Raw genomic sequence first — 15786 nt, 5'->3', positions numbered from 1 at the left:
GGGAACACAGCAGTTGTGACAAATGTGTCTTTGGTGCTGCCTAAGCCCAGATTTCTGCTCTGGCTTTTGCCTGCTCCAGGCTCTCTCCCACCCCCAAGACTTCCCTTCAGAGACTTTGCATTTCCCACCACATCTGCTGGAGTGTTTGTATGGGATAGGCATGGGACAGGCATAGGACAGGCAGTGATAAGAGAACAAGGGATGGTCCAAATGAGGGTGAGACAGAGAGAGATAACAAAGGGGAGGAGGAGGCCAAATGGCAGGCCAAGAGAAGGGGGAGGCAAGGGGATAGGAGGTGAGATAAAGAGAGACTTTCTGTGCATGAATAAACTTAAATAAGTGAAGAGGTGGCAGTAAGACCCCCCACTGCCTGGAAGGCAGAGAAGAATTATGGGCAGGAAACATCACTGCAGGAGCAGTTGATTAAAACTACAAACTGCATGAACTTGATCTAATTCCTTCTTGCCTGCAAAGCTACCCTAAGAGAACCTGGCTAAAGAAATTCTCCTGAGCTATTTCAGCATCTCTGCTCCTGAGCACTGTGCTCAAGTACAATGGGGCAGGCAAACAAGAATAATGAGCTGGCACCTCCTGAGTTCCCACAATGTTCAGGCTGGTCGTCTCAGTTCCCATCACAGATATATTGCTTTGCTTCATATTAAGATGCAACAATGCACACAAGCACACTCTTAGCTAGTAGTATGGAAACTGTCCCTATTAACTATTCATGCCCTTGAAGTGAAGCACTTGCTTGGATGTGCTGCTGAATCAGGCAGTTTCTAATTAAGGAGGTAAACAGCCTTCTATCCTCATTCATCTCTCCCTCAGCTTTAATCCTCCAGTCACCTAAGTTTAATTTAAAAATCTGTTTTCAGGAGTTGAGCCTGGATCTGTCACATCTAAGATTGCCACTAATTGCTATGTGTCAACAGCATTCAGAAAAATGAGCAAGGAATTAAAACCACCAACTCCTCTGCCTGGATGACAGCTTTATCTTTACACACCTTTTCAATGGGATTGCAATCTCTTTATCCACCCAGATTGGAAAGTTGTATTGCCCAAAGTTAGTCAGAGCTTTCTCCAGTTAGTCTGAACATTTCCAAAGAAAAACTACTCGTCTTGTAAATGAACATATGGTCCAACAACCAAGGTGCAAAAGCACTCCAACTTAGACCCCAGGATGTAAGGACACTCTCTTCCTCTGGCTAGTCTTGTCAGATGGTTGTGGCATTAGGGGATCGGAAAGTAGACTCAGAGAGACAGGCTGATGTTCTCAGGAAGATCAATGAAGATGTGAAGGTCACAGATGACACATGGCTGGTTTCAAAACCTCAGGAATGACAGCAGAGAAAGAGGTGGTGAAGGAAGAAGGGGAACAGAGCCAGCTGTAGAAGTTGCCAGAGAAATGTTTTGTTGGAGGCACAGCAGAGGAGGAGCAGGATGACGCAAAGAGAAGGAATGAGTAAAGCACAGCATAGGAGCAGTGGTGTCCAGAGGGATTCCTTTACTGGATATGGCTGTCTAATACTGATGTAATGAGCTAGTTGTGAAGCAAAAAGTCAGAATTGTGTGTGGGAGGGCTGGAGGGGCACATATTAGGTATCTGCTCCCTCAAGAAAGGAGGTAAACTAGGGCTCCTGCTAAGAGTCTGTTAAGAGGATTAAAGACAGTGAGCAAGACTGTACATGAGCCTGCTGAAGCTTCTCCAGTTTGGTGACATATTGAAAGGAAAACATGATAGCAATAATGGTCTTCCCATCTCCTAAGGAAGAACTAAGATGAACAAAATCAGGGTGAGATTAACTAGAAAGCTATCTGTGGAGGAAGGGTTGCATCCACCAGGAATGGCAGCAGAACACAATGCCGTCAGGATCTCCCCCTGACTTTGCTGCCACTTTATGATATCACTCAAGCTGTGTAGTCTGTTTGCTCTGCCAGACATGTTTCAGAAGCAGAAAGACAGTGATGCTATTTTTTAAAAAAACCTTTTTCACGTGCTTGTTGAGAAACATTTAAAATATTTTAAGTGCTGCTTAGATGTTATACAGAGACAAGTTACTACTGATCATTATTTTAGTTGGCTGAATTTGATATGTATATTTTCAAAGATACCTCTGAAATGCCTGATATGTAAGGCCTTCACTAAAACAAACAAACAAACAAACAAAATCTACTGCAGGTTTTATTAGCAGGAGGGAAAAATAAAAGGAAGAGGGTGGCAAAGCAATGAAGAGATAATGTTGACTTTGAAGAAAGGAACAATATAAACATTTTGGCTCACACAGCAGCAAAGTCACCTTGGAGAAGAACTAAGGACAAGAGAAGCAATAGTTTTCAGAAGCTGACATATATTTTCAGAACAAGCAGAAAAAAAAAAAAAGAATACTCTCAGTATTATGACAACTCACAACTTCTTTACCTGGCTGCTAATGAGGAAAATAGACAGGAAAATCAGCTGAGATTATTCTTCCTTAAATGCTCCCATTTAATTTTCATGAGTATTAGTACAGGCCACATATTGACACTGATGAGCAAAAACGGTCCTTGAGGAAGGGAAGCATGTGTTTCCTCATGCAGATATCTGAACAGTTTACAGTCACAGGCGGCTCTGAACTTAAGAGTAGGAAATGAAGCTTGTATGAAAACTAAAGTGGAAGTGCGGGGCATTTAGGGGTTTGTGATTATGGTTTCACTAGATTCTAAATGTTCTTTAGGGCAGGAACACTTAGAGCAGTTCAAAAATGTTTTTGACTGTAAAAAAGCTGACTTTGGGTGAATGTGATATGCCCCAAGGAATTTTTTACTGGAATCCTATGAAACATGGGAAATACAGAGCTGAATTTTTAAAAAAACATCTGAAGAGACTGAAATTTAAAGCCATCCTGCTTAATTCCAAGGAGGGAAAAGGGTAACTGAGGCCAAACATAGTTAAGCAAAGATGCAAAATTTAGTAAAAGCAACACACAGAAAACTTGAGAAATCATATATATATATATATATGATTATATATATAAATATATATATATGTATATATATTTAATTTATATCAGTGCTAGAAAGAACTGGGAGAAAAATGTTAAGGTGTATAACAAAAGGAAGAAGTTAGCAAGTTAGCATGACCTTTTTTCTTTGAAGAATAATACGAGGCCAGATGATTATTTAAATATTAGCATCACATTGTGACAGAGTTTCCAGGGCTTGCTTAAAGAAAGGAAATTTGCATTGATGATGCATGTGCATCCTCAGAGTTACAGCCATGCCAACCTATAACAAATGTGATGCACAGATACAACCTGCAGTTCCCACACTAGGCAATCTGTAAGAAAACAGCAGATGCAGGTGGGAGGAAAGGGGAAGAATTCCCTGTAACACATGTAGAGCATTAGATTCAGAGAAAAAACATTTACATATGGTTGAAAGGTTTCTTTTCTTTTCCCGTTCAAAAAAGTAACACAAACTCCTAACTGAGAGATATATACATCTAAGTTCTGTGATGACAGGACACACCAGTGAGACCTGGGGTTAATCTTCATTGTTGCAGGAAAGGGCAATGAAATGAAGCAAGCTTCTGTAGAACTGTAAGCTTAGTATCTGCCATGCAAAAATAGTAGAAGCACTTTTACTCACACAGCTTATTCGGCAAAATTTAATTAGAAGCAATTGTGCAATTCTTAGAGGGAAATTTATGCATACAAATTAATAGTAATTGTCCTGCTGAGAGATAAGAAAATTAAAGACAGACCATAATTCTGTAAAAATTACCCAACTTCAGGGGCTGAGAGACCTGATGCCTACGACGTCGTGTGCTGCAGGGATGATTGTTTCCAACTTACTGAGGCAGTTCATTGAATTTCAGTTTTAATTTTTAAAATTAATTTAAAATTAATTTTAATATGTTTTTGTAAATACTCAATAGATTATTTAAATCCAAGTATAGATTAAGTTGCCTACCTACAATGTGAACATTCTGACTGTAACATAAGTAGAAAAGACCAGTGAGATAATTTCTGAAGTACCTACATTTCACAGGTGAATAAACTCTAGTGGGAACTGATTTTTACATGCTTAGGGCAGAAAATTAGTGTAAAGTATGAATTCACTAGCCACGTGCTTAAAAAGCTTGCAAAATGCATAAAAGCATCTTTTGTAGTGTAGTAAAAAGTTCAGTATAAAAGCAAACTTGCCATGAAGCTCCTGTGAAAACTGTTGATTTTAAGAAAGGCAAAAGTAATAACTTTTCTCCAATCCTTACTGCAGGTTAGAGTTTCCAAAAACAATTTTAAAAGGGTCAGAAAAGATACTGATAGGAATTTGATACAAGCCGAAAGAAACGATAGTGATAGGTTTGTAGTTGGCAAGGCACAAGGAAGGAAGGAGAGAGACAGGCATTGGAAGCCTTAGCAGGAACAATTCCCAAGGCCAGTAAATATCAAGGGGCCCCAAAGCAGTCAAAAGCAGAGTGAAGAGATTTAGAGCCAAGGCATTCAAAGGGTCTACTTAGTTTGACCAGAAGACAGTCTCACATTTCAAGGTTTCTTCTTCAGTACAGCTAAGCTTTTCAATGGGAGGCCTTGACCCCAAGGATCACTAACTGAAGAAAACAAATGTGTTTTCAAATGAATGTATTGGCACTGTCAGAACTGACTGTACACAAGATTAAATTATGTTTATTTTCACTTTCCAGAATACCATGTTAAATTTTAGAGAGATAGACAGACAGAAATGTTTCCAAGTAAGACATGAGAATCTGAGCATCAGCTTTTCTGCGTCTGTTGGGATTTAACAGCAGAATTCCTGTTAACTGATCTGGCTATGCCTTCTTCCAAAATGTCAACCTGAGGCTTTCTTGCCTTCAGCAGTATTGGTATGGGTGGCAGGAGGGGACATGTGCTGTCAGTCTGTTTTAGTAATTTTGTTGCTTTTCCTTGCTTTTGTGCAATTGATTGGAATTTGGTCTAGTATTTTGAATTGCACAGATGTGATTCTCTGAATGAAACAAAAAGTAGTTTGCCTGCCTCTGACAAAGAATGAAAATAAAATCAGAATTTCAAAAAAAGAAAGTGATTCTGTGTATCCATCCTGAGATGCTCTAAAAAGGAAACTGATTTCAGGAAAAGGATGCCACATCTATTCATAGAGGAGTTTGCTCACAGTTCATCTGTTCCTTAAGACAAAGGTACTTCAAAACCCATTTTGTGCTTCTACTTTGATCATGCTTGAGCAGCTTCACAGCCTTTTTGGGTTCCATAGGAACCAAGTAGGGACTGTATTAAGAGCCCTCATTCAAGGGAAGGTGGCCTATGACAGATCAGGTAATTTCAGATAAACATCAGACATCTACCGTGTTTATACACAGTGCTATTTCCAGGTCAGAATACACTCTCTATATGAATACATCCTTATGCGCATATATGGATCCACTAGAAATTACATGAATATTTCTGACAGATATGTTCTTATGCACTATTCCAAAATGGACAAATGTATAGTGAACTGAATTTAAAATCGAGAAACTGTATTCCCAAAAGCAGACCAATAAGGACAGAGAAAAAGGAGACCATGGGCACCACTATTTCAGCAGAAAGTGTCTGAGCATGTGAATAAGGTGGAACTACAGCCTACAGTGATGGCTTCCAAACAGCTACATATTAACTGTGAATTTTGAAGAGCGAATATGTACTTGTTAGTAAGAGGTATGACAAAGCAGGAAAGTGGGTCTCACAAAGCAGAGACTTGTTGGGTCAAGTGTCCTTTTCCTGTTTGGCAAGTCCTTTTGTCTCTGTCCTCCTTATCATCCTGACACCTTACCACAGCACAGAATGACCGACAGCTCTTAATGACTTCCTAGCATTTGATTGCAATACACAGGCCCAGCCCTTTTTAACATAACATGAAAGTCTCTGTTCTCCTCTGAATTTCAATTTTAGAACCTATGTCCACTTCCACACATGCAGGCTCCCCACTCCCACCCTGCAACACAAAGGTGCTCGTCACCCCCTCGTTTGAATCAGACAGCTCTTCATCGCCTGACAGCTGGTGCTGTGTCAGCAGTCGGTGGGGCTGGTATCGCTCCCTGAAGGAGAGGAGAACATCCTCTCCTGTGTACATCCACTACTACATTGCACAATTGGTGCTACTGTTCCCTGTGTCCAGAAACCAGGATTCATCCTGTACTACCTCTGCACATTGCCACCATCCTGCCAGACCGGGAAACATTGTTGGTTTTTTCCCTCTCCTAGAATGCTTATTAGGTGATGGGAGCACAGGGATTAGTGAGTTGGTCCTGCTGGCAGCATGTGTTGGTTTAGTACCCCTGGTAGACTTCACTGGCGTGTTCCTGGGAGTAAAGATGTGTTCTGCAAACAATCATTTGCTGACTGGGACCCTGCAAAGCACCCAAGAAAACAAAGCACACGTGCACTTCTAAAACGGGAATTTTGCAGTACCCAAAGTTACAAAGATCTAAGCTGGACCGGGATACTCACTGGATGAAGTTGAAACACTGTCATGAAACACAGAAGGAGGTACTTTATAATGAAGCTCATCAGTGCCCACCTTCCTCTGCTTTCTGCTCTCATAGCTGGAGGTGACCATATTCCCATTCACAATCGGAAGGAACAACGAGATGTTTTACGCTTTGTTTTGTTTCCCATATGATGTTTTACCCCCTACAGCGCCACCTCTCCCACTCAGAGAGGCTGACCATGATCCTCTGTGACAGGGCCACCCGCTCCTGCCGCCTGCTCACTTGTTTCTTCCCAGGTAGCTGGCTGTGAGGGGGCCAATAAGCAGGCTAATTTAGAGCTCTAAAAGCTGGCAGCGGGAGTGCAATTAAGCTGTTTTCACAGACTGCTGGCCAAATGCAGCAATTTATTGGCTGAGTGATTGGATTATTCATTTGCAAAGCTAAGAGAGGGCATTTTCTTACCACTTCAGTTGGCCTGTAGTACTTGTGATTGATTGTCACATGAATCTTGCCAGTCTCTTTGCATCGTCCCACTTCATTTTCATTCTTCCCTTCCCACCTGTAAAGAAGATAAACATTTAATCAACCCATAATTACTTTAGTGCTCTGATCTTACCAACATTTGGCCTTCTTTCATTTACTTGAGGCTGGTGTCGATTCTCCCTGCAGGACAGTATAAACTCATTAGCTATAGGAACAAAGGCAGAGTTTAGACTTGAATGGAGCAACAGTGGCTTTTGAAGTCTCTTTGTTTTGGTTTTTGATTCAGTGGAAGGTCTAAAATACAAGACTTCCAAATTAAACACATAATGCTAAGGGAAAATAAAATGTCCTTATTTCATAATGTCTCATGTATCTGCAAATAAATATGACAGTGAGGTTTTTCATTTGTGGATTGGTTCAAAGTTGTTTTCTTAAAATATTTTTAATTCTTGTATTTCGGCCAATACTTTCAGGAACTCTTTAATCTGTTAATTTTATAGACGTGAAGCTCTGTTTGAATAGCACTAAGCTGCATAATTTAATTTGTGCTTAACTAGAAAAAAAAACCAAAACAAAAACAGTTACTAGGTTTTAGTCCTACCTCAACATGGCACTCCACATACATGTATTGTAAATGCTATTTACTATCTGTGAGCTGAAAGACAGCTACTTTATCCAAATTAGTTTCATATGTGTTGAACAGCCTGCAATTTGCTGCAATTTATGTGATCTGGTTGCACTGTGAACTCTTCTCTTTGAGACTGTCCTGGTCTAAAATTTCAGGAGCAACAGAAGAGGAACAGTTTGGTGGGTGACTAGCTCTGCCTTTTGGGAGGTCAGCCTGCAGCCTTGATGCCTGAGGACAATGCTCCCACTCAAAATAAATGCTTCAGATGATTTGTGTAGGAACATACATCGGTGCATCAAACTTAATCCATTGAATATACAAAATCCAGAGTTATGACTGAAAATCTATCCTCTCTTTGGTTTTTCCCTCTAAGTATATACCATAGGGCTCTGCACCAGCCTGGCATAAAATATGATGATGAAGTCAACTACCTTTTTTTTTATTTTTAAGTAAAATCCATATAATTTAAATCAGCACTGTGATTTAGACTATTTCGTCTCAGTCACCAGCAAGGAAAGAAAAGCAACCTTTGCCTCCCACTTGCTAATTGTTCTGTCAGCTCTTGGGATTTTGTCAAAGATTTGATTTCTCCTTGCTCCGCTGCTCCACCCTCCCACCCGAACCCCCCACCCCCTCTCCTGAAGCTTCTAGAAGAATTTAATTCTTTGACTATCTCAGCCTTCATTTTTGAGTTTCTAGCCCTGAGGGCTAAGGAGTAAAGTCTGAAGGTGTGACCTCTGTGTGCTCATGAAAGTTAAGACACTGAAAGGGAGAAAGAAATACCAAATATGCATTATTACTAGTTTTTGAATCCCACAATTTTTATAACACAACTCATGACTTTTGAATGACTAGCAAAGCCTGTAGGATGCTTGATACTGGGAACACTTAGCATTGAAATAATTTCCAACAGATAATAGTGACAGTGAAGTCAGCTGTTAATGGTCATGCCATGATGCTAAAGACGATTTATAATTTAAATTTTCCTTCTTTCTTTTTTGCAGTTGCTCTGTTTTAAGCCTGAACTGCAAAGTTTTCATTCAGAAGCCAAAACTAACATTAGCCCCTCCCTTTAAAGGGCAGAGGGTAAAGATGTGCAGGACTCAAATGAGCTTAATAGAAAACTAACCCTCACCAGTAAAACAACAGGAAGCGCTTAGATCAGGAGACGTCAGTTGTTGGAGGTCACTGAGCAGAGAACCCCATTTAACACCCAACAGGCTCCAGAAGGCTCAGTCGAGCCAGTAAAGACTCACTTAATGTTGCTATCAAAGTTATATAACAATAGAAATAGCTTAAGAAGAAATCTCCACCCGTTCTGTTCAGCCCAGTAATGTGAAAAGTTCACAAGTTAAAAAAAAAAAAAAAAGAAAAGTACATTGTGAACAAAGTAACATTTGATAGCTGCACTTCTAATTGCTCTTGGCACCTCTATGCTCACAGCTGGGGACACCATACTGCTGATAAAAGGGACTGTGCAGGGGCCAGGCTGACACCAGCACCAAGACATCCATTTCATCAACCAACTCCCCCTCCCCTCTCTAATCACAAGGAAAGAGGAAAAAAAAAAAAAACCAACCACCAAACCCCTCCTTAATTTATAGTCAAATTGCCGTCAGAAATTTTAACTGGAAGATGTCATGCCAAATTATCTTGAAGCACAAGCGTGGTGGAAGAGGCATGGGGAACCTTGCTGTTGCTGTGGCTTTAGGTAGTTCCAGCCACAGACTACCCAATTTCTGCTCCTTAGGGCCAACGCCCACACAGGCAAGAAAACAGTCTTGTGTAACCTGGGGGAAACACTGAAATAAGTTTGGCTAATCAGGACTGGGCTAAATTTATAGATGATGAGGAGTGGATCCCCCCAAACCCCAGCTGGTGTCAAAGCCCAGAGCTACCAGGCAGGCACCTGCTGGCCTACTGGAGGCTTTTCACAAAATGTTGGTCCTGCAGACAACAAGCCTCTACAGCAAGGCCATTGCCTGCCCCACGCTGTGTAGCTTAACCCTCTCACTGAAGCAAAGGATGGGTTTGCTGTCACAACTGGTGGCATCAGCCATAGGCCAGAATGTTCTGCACTTGCTACCAACAAAGCAGGTTTGATGCCCTTTGCATCCACACTTCCATGTCGAGTGCCTCACTGTTGGAGATGGGTGCTTTGGGATTGCTTAGAATGATAGTCACTTGTTGACTATGGTGGATACCACTGCTATCGAGGACCTCAGAAATTCCCATAAAACTAAGTTAGTTACATTTCAAATGCATGTGCAAGTTTACTTGCTTGAAAAGTTCTTCACCTCAAGGGCTTTTAAATTCTGGATTTACAGAGGGATGGATTGCATTTACTTTAAGGCTAATTCCATATCTGGAGATCACTACTATCATAATACTTATTATCAGCAGTGACCAATGCTCCTTGTGTTTTACAACTTTGGAGATTCCAATTATTTTTCATTTCCTATAACTATTCAGTAAGAGAGCAAGCTTCAAGCTATGAAAACATCCACAGGTAGAGAGGATTTTGTAACGATGAAAAGCAGGGGTACCCACCTGGTGCAGTGTGAGCTGGGCAGGGAAGGAGACAGGGGAGCCAGGATAATTGAGGAGTGGTGGGAATAGCACTGCAATGGACCAAATGGTCTGAACGGATGTAATTGAGAAGCAAACAAAGCAAAGTACATATATTTTTGTGGTGGTCATGAAATCAACTAAAAATTGTCTTTCACAGAAGCACAGATAAACTGAACAAGTATATGCATTTCATGTCCTTGTTTGATCTTTACATAGAAACAGAACTGATGGTATTTAAAAAAACATTTAAAACCATTAATGTCTACAGGTGCTCAGCTTCTTTATGGAAAATAAAACAATCATGTAGGCCTTTAAAATGAAAGGCATATTTTCTATATGCCATAGAAAATAATTTTACATTTAAAAATGAACAATAAATTAAATAAAAATAAAATTTTAGGAAAATTTTGCTCTTCCTCCACAGGTAATATGATATACCATTTGTGTAGACTTCTCAGATCTGTGGCCTGATTTCTATTGCATGCAAAATTAAGCCAAAGCACTTCATTCTGTCTTGGCACTTTATAAACAGCAAAACTGACACCATATAACAGACCATTAATATCTTTTGCAAGTAATCTTTTGAAGGAAAACTCTAAGCATGACTTTTCTTATGTTCATTTGCCACCAACTCAACCACCAGCCTCGCCAGCAGCTCTGACACATCAAAGCAATCAAGGATATAGGGATTGCATAACCACAACCTTGTACTTAAATCAAAAGTATTCCATAAAGGAATGTACCTAAAATTTCTTTTTCAAAAGCTCTGGTGAATCAGCTCTTCAATGCTTTTTTCACTAGACAAACACAGTTAAAAAAATGCTATAGTTGTTGTAGTGCATGCATTGTCAAGCTCGAATTTCAAAAATCTAAATTGTGACTCCCTGTATTACGAGACTTAAAAAAAGAATACATGCTAGGCTCCCTATTTTTTGTTTCTTTTTTTTTTTTTTTTTTTTATTTTTAACCAGGGAAGCTGGTGTATGAACGAGCTCTGTCTCTTCACTCCAGTTTGTGAAATTTGGTGTTGAGAAGAAAATGTTTTCTGAAACAATAGTAATGCTTCAGTGAAAATGAAAGCATTATGAAAAGTTGTAATTTCAAGTAGGTTACATTAGTGTCAACCTGAAACAAAATTATATTAATAGCATATAAAGGAGATGCTTTGACATCTTCAGAATCGATTTTTTTCTTTCGAATGGCTTTAAAACTTCTATTTAAGTTATTCTTTCTTTAAATGTATGTCCAGCTGACCTGAAATCAGATATTTTCCTGAAATGCATTTGTAAGAAATATTTTGATTTAATTTTGGGGGCGGGGAATACAGAATATCCCATGAAACTCCATATTTCATTCTCACCCAGTTTTCGTATAGAAGAAACCATCATACCTCTTATGAAGCATAAAATCAGATAATTAAATTTTTACAGTCTTCAAGCCTTAATTTGAATTGTGAAACAGAACTATTATTGGGTCTGCCTACAGATAAAACCTTATATCAATAAGAAAGTAATGAAAGCCTGCTCAGCTGCAAGAGTCAAATATCCAGTTGAGGTGGGTTAAATGCCCCCTAAAATATATACTCTGTGTCAAGAATAGCGACAAAAATGGTACAGTCCTAAGCAAGGACCCATGCTCATGCGTGTTCACCCAGGCCAGCACTCTTCACCAACCTGGTTGGGTTCCTTTCAACTCTCTTCAAAATGCCTCCAGTTCCTGCATGAGATCCTGTTCCCTTCTTCTTTATCTGAAAGCGTCTTGAGTTTCTTGAGCTGGTAAATACAACACATAGCTCTAGCTAGCCAGCACTTTTTGGTGGGCAAACCAGACTGGAAACAGCAGCTGTTTTGCTGATGACTTCTGTTGGCTCCTCTTTCATGTCCCCACAGCACCATTATTAACATATTGTTGGCTTTCTGTTCTCACAGCAATCCTTCAAATCTCATGTGTTTCTGTAACCCAACCTTCTACTTCAGGGTAAAAAGAAAAAAACCAAAGCAACCAACAAACCAGAAAAACCCTCTGCCCTCTAACAGTTAAATTTCAGTTCAACCTTCACTGTCCCTGAAGAGGCCAGTGCTCCACTTCTGTTAGTAGTTCACCTCATTAGACCTTATAGCTTATCTGCAAACTTCCCCTTTTTAAGGTCATCTTTTATAAGACCAACTAGCACGTTAGTTAAGATAAAATTTGTATGTAGAGCCAAATGACTGGAGTAAAATATTCATTTTTTTCTGAATTAATTCTGATCCTGCAAGCAATGACTATTTCTGTAACAAATGTGCATGTACTTTTATATTAATAAAACCCACAATAAATCTTTCTGCAGCTTGAACAGTTTTTTCTTTTCTTTTGCTTTTTTCTACTTTCCTCATTTGCAGACAGCAGTCTTTCTAGCAGTCTGCAAAGATCTCTGAGTGCTGTAGTGGTTTCAGGCTATCTTTGCAATCCTGTTCTAATTTAATAAGATTAATGACAGAAAATTAGTCAAGACAAGCGTTTGCCTGTTTCGTGTACCCTGCTGTAGTTCAAATTATAGGCGGGAAGTGTTTCCCCCAAGTACTACTTAATTAGTAATAAGTAGAAAGGAAAGTAAAAGAAAAAAAATGTAATCCTTACAAGGGAAAATATTTGTAGCTTTGAGGCTTTCCTGGTAGTACAAAGGACTGAATTTGAATGATTCAGAGGACTATATAAATATAGTTTGAAATTTCTCCCTTGAAAAAGAAATGTTAGAAGAAAAAAAACCAGACAAGTTAGTTAAACTTCTGTGTACAGTTTGCAGTCAATTTCAGAGAGAGAATCAGTCTCATTGCAGCTGTACATTTCATTAGTTACAAAAATGTAGTAAAATTTCTCTCTCTCTTATTTTGGCTGGAAGACATAGTCCTGACATGTGCTAATGACTGTCTAGAACAGAATATTATGTTGTGTTCTTGGAAAGACTTTTTAGGCTGTCCTGGATTTTCAGCTGTACAAGTTAATGTGAATTGTTAGGAAGACAAAAAACCTAAAAAAATAAAATTCATATTTTTAGCTGGTTGATGAAAAGCCAGGATTGCTTTTCTTCCTGTTCTCTACTGCAATATCATGATGTGACAGCTAAGATTTTACATAACTTTCCCCGACAAAGCACAAAGAGTTAGGAGTCCCTGCACATGTGCCCAGTGTTCTCAGATGTGGTACGAACTCTGCCAACTATTGTTTGCCACGACATCCATCCTGGTCATTTACTCCATCATTCCATCAATTTTGAAAGGCAGATCGCACAGCAATACTGGGAGGCTTTGCCATCACTTATAGCAGTGGAAAAGGTGCTGTAAATTTCCCAGATAAGTTTTTGAGGTTGCAAAATTTCATAATACCAGTAACCCTGCAAAAAAACCCCAGGAACCCCAAACAACTCAACACAACTCTGAGGAAGGGAGATAGGAAGAAAGCAGCCATCCCCACAGGAAATTGTTTAGCAATTGCACTCTGGTGTACTGTTTCTTAGGTGCCTCATAAATTGTAAAGTAATAGATCAATGGGACTCACCACCAGGGTCCCACAATGCTAAAAGGGAGGATTTTGCTGCCAGGTTGTTCCTTGAAGAAGATATATTCAAACTGGAGGAGGTGGGAGTGGAAAGCCATTGGGGGTTTCAAAGAATGTGAGAGGTTACCAGCTGGCTGGCCAAGAAGCCAGCGAGGGCAAGGAGAGTGTGTCTGTGTGTGTATGCACTGCAAAAGCATGGGTCAGCCTGACACCTAGAAAAATTGTGGAGGTTCTTAACAAAACTTTCCAAATCCTGAGAAATATTTTACATCTAGTGCAATTTGAAAGATGAGTAGTGGATCTGTTGAGACATTATTCCCACCCTGAGAGCACAAGGAAAGAATGGCTGGTTTATCAGGACAGACTATATCCAAAATGTTCAGAATTGCACCATTGCCAAAATGATCAGCAACAAAATTATCATTAGCATTTAAATGTCACCTTAGTCTCCATATGTGCAGTTATACACTGTAAATGGCGTAAGGAATTAATAACTTGTTCACAAGAAAGAAAAATTTCAGAAGAGCCAAGCCCCCATTTCTAAAGTAATTTATGTTCTTAAAAAACCACGTCACTCAGTGTCATGTGAATTCTCATACGATTTTTGAAAATTACTTTTTTTGATTAGTAATTAAAAAATCAACTATGCCTTTGTACACAGAAAATACCTGCCCTACCTCATCATTTGGAGTTGTACTGTGATGTTTTTCTAAGAGAGCAATTTGTCACTGATTGATTCAATCCAAACACTGACTGCAGTAAACACCAACATGAAAGATATGCAGTCCACCACATAGCACCATATGTGAGCAAAAATTAAACAGGACACAAAATTGGGAGTGTTAGGAACAACTAAATCTAAACTAAGCCTTTAATATCCCCTCTATAACAGAAGCTATTCATAAAAGTACTTTCACTTTTATTGTGGACTTGTTATTTCCTTTAGGTTTTCTTGAGGGCTTAATTTGCTTTCTGAAAAATACAAGTGGATTTGTCACTCTTGGGAAATGCTGAGACTTCTTAGGCCAACTCTAAAGCAGGGAGTTCAATTTTAAACTAATGGATAAATTTACTAACATCAAAAGAAACTGTGATGTGGGGAACCACTGCAAATAAAGACATTCAGATAGGTACCAACCTATATGTATAATTTTCTAATTGTAGGTAATCAAAATTAAAAAAAAAAAAGAAGTTGTTTACCAAACATTCATTCTTGCTTTGATAAACAATACTAGATAGGGGCAAAGTAGTTCTCAAAATCACTAGAATTCTTTCTTATATGGAGCAATTGAATTTGCAGCATTTTCTTATCCATGCTTACTAGGGTGAATTAGCTTATAAATACAAGAAACAAAAGTATAAAAACTGAAGAAAAAATAAGAAAGACAAAGCTATTACTAGAGCTCCTACTAACTCCTCTTTACCCTCTCAAACCTCACTAGTGTTTAAGGCATATGGCACAATGTGTGATCACAGGGACATCTCGCAGTCAAGAAATGCTAAAATTATGGAGAGAAACTTATTCCCCAAACTGATCCTTTGGGTTAGAAATACTCTTAATACAGTCTCTCCCTCATCAGAATTTTTTTTTTTCTGGAAGCTGATGCCAAAAATTGAAACCAGACACTAAAAACTCATTGAGAAGAAAATGTTATTACCTCCCAGCCACCCACTGGCTGTTCAAATAATATTGTATATATCTGTGCACTTCTGCATATTTATTGAATTTGTCAAGTTTTTGTTCCCAAGTAAAACTTATTGGCCCTGTCAAAAGTTCACCAGCTGCACAAGTGACTTTGATGGCCCGAGGAACAGCCCTGGTGCTAGCGTCATGGAAGAGCCTGTGGCTTTCCTCTCCCTTTTCCAGCTGAGATTGGTATGTTGATGCATGGGGCCCAGAGAAGATACAGAAGGAGGGAAATTGAAAAAATAATAAACAATAAAAATATAAATTACAGAAAGCGCTCACCAAGCCATCCTGGTTTTATTATATGGCCTTGAGAAGGAATTTTGTATTTTCAATCAAACTATGTGGAATATGCATTGTAAACATTCTGCACCCACTGCTCAAGATTTCTATGGCTTAGAAGGAGAAGAGCTA

At 39.2% G+C, this 15786-nt stretch overlaps 1 protein-coding gene across 2 annotated transcripts in view; it reads right to left on the bottom strand.

The window, feature by feature from the left end:
• GMDS (GDP-mannose 4,6-dehydratase) overlaps positions 1–15786 on the bottom strand; it is a 418974-nt gene that overhangs the window by 68070 nt on the left and 335118 nt on the right. For both annotated transcript variants that reach the window (XR_001877006.1, XM_017828779.1), the window contains exon 9: positions 6929–7025. Coding sequence is in view for 1 of the 2 variants with exons in the window: in XM_017828779.1 (XP_017684268.1) it covers positions 6929–7025 (97 nt within the window). In the remaining variant the exon portion in view is untranslated. The remainder of the gene's footprint in view (positions 1–6928; positions 7026–15786) is intronic.

Source organism: Lepidothrix coronata, unplaced genomic scaffold, assembly GCF_001604755.1.
Source record: "Lepidothrix coronata isolate B3197 unplaced genomic scaffold, Lepidothrix_coronata-1.0 Scaffold152, whole genome shotgun sequence".
In the NCBI taxonomy this organism is placed as follows: Eukaryota; Metazoa; Chordata; class Aves; order Passeriformes; family Pipridae; genus Lepidothrix; species Lepidothrix coronata.
Note: the sequence above shows the minus strand (reverse complement) of the source record. Positions and strands in the feature narration are given on the sequence as shown.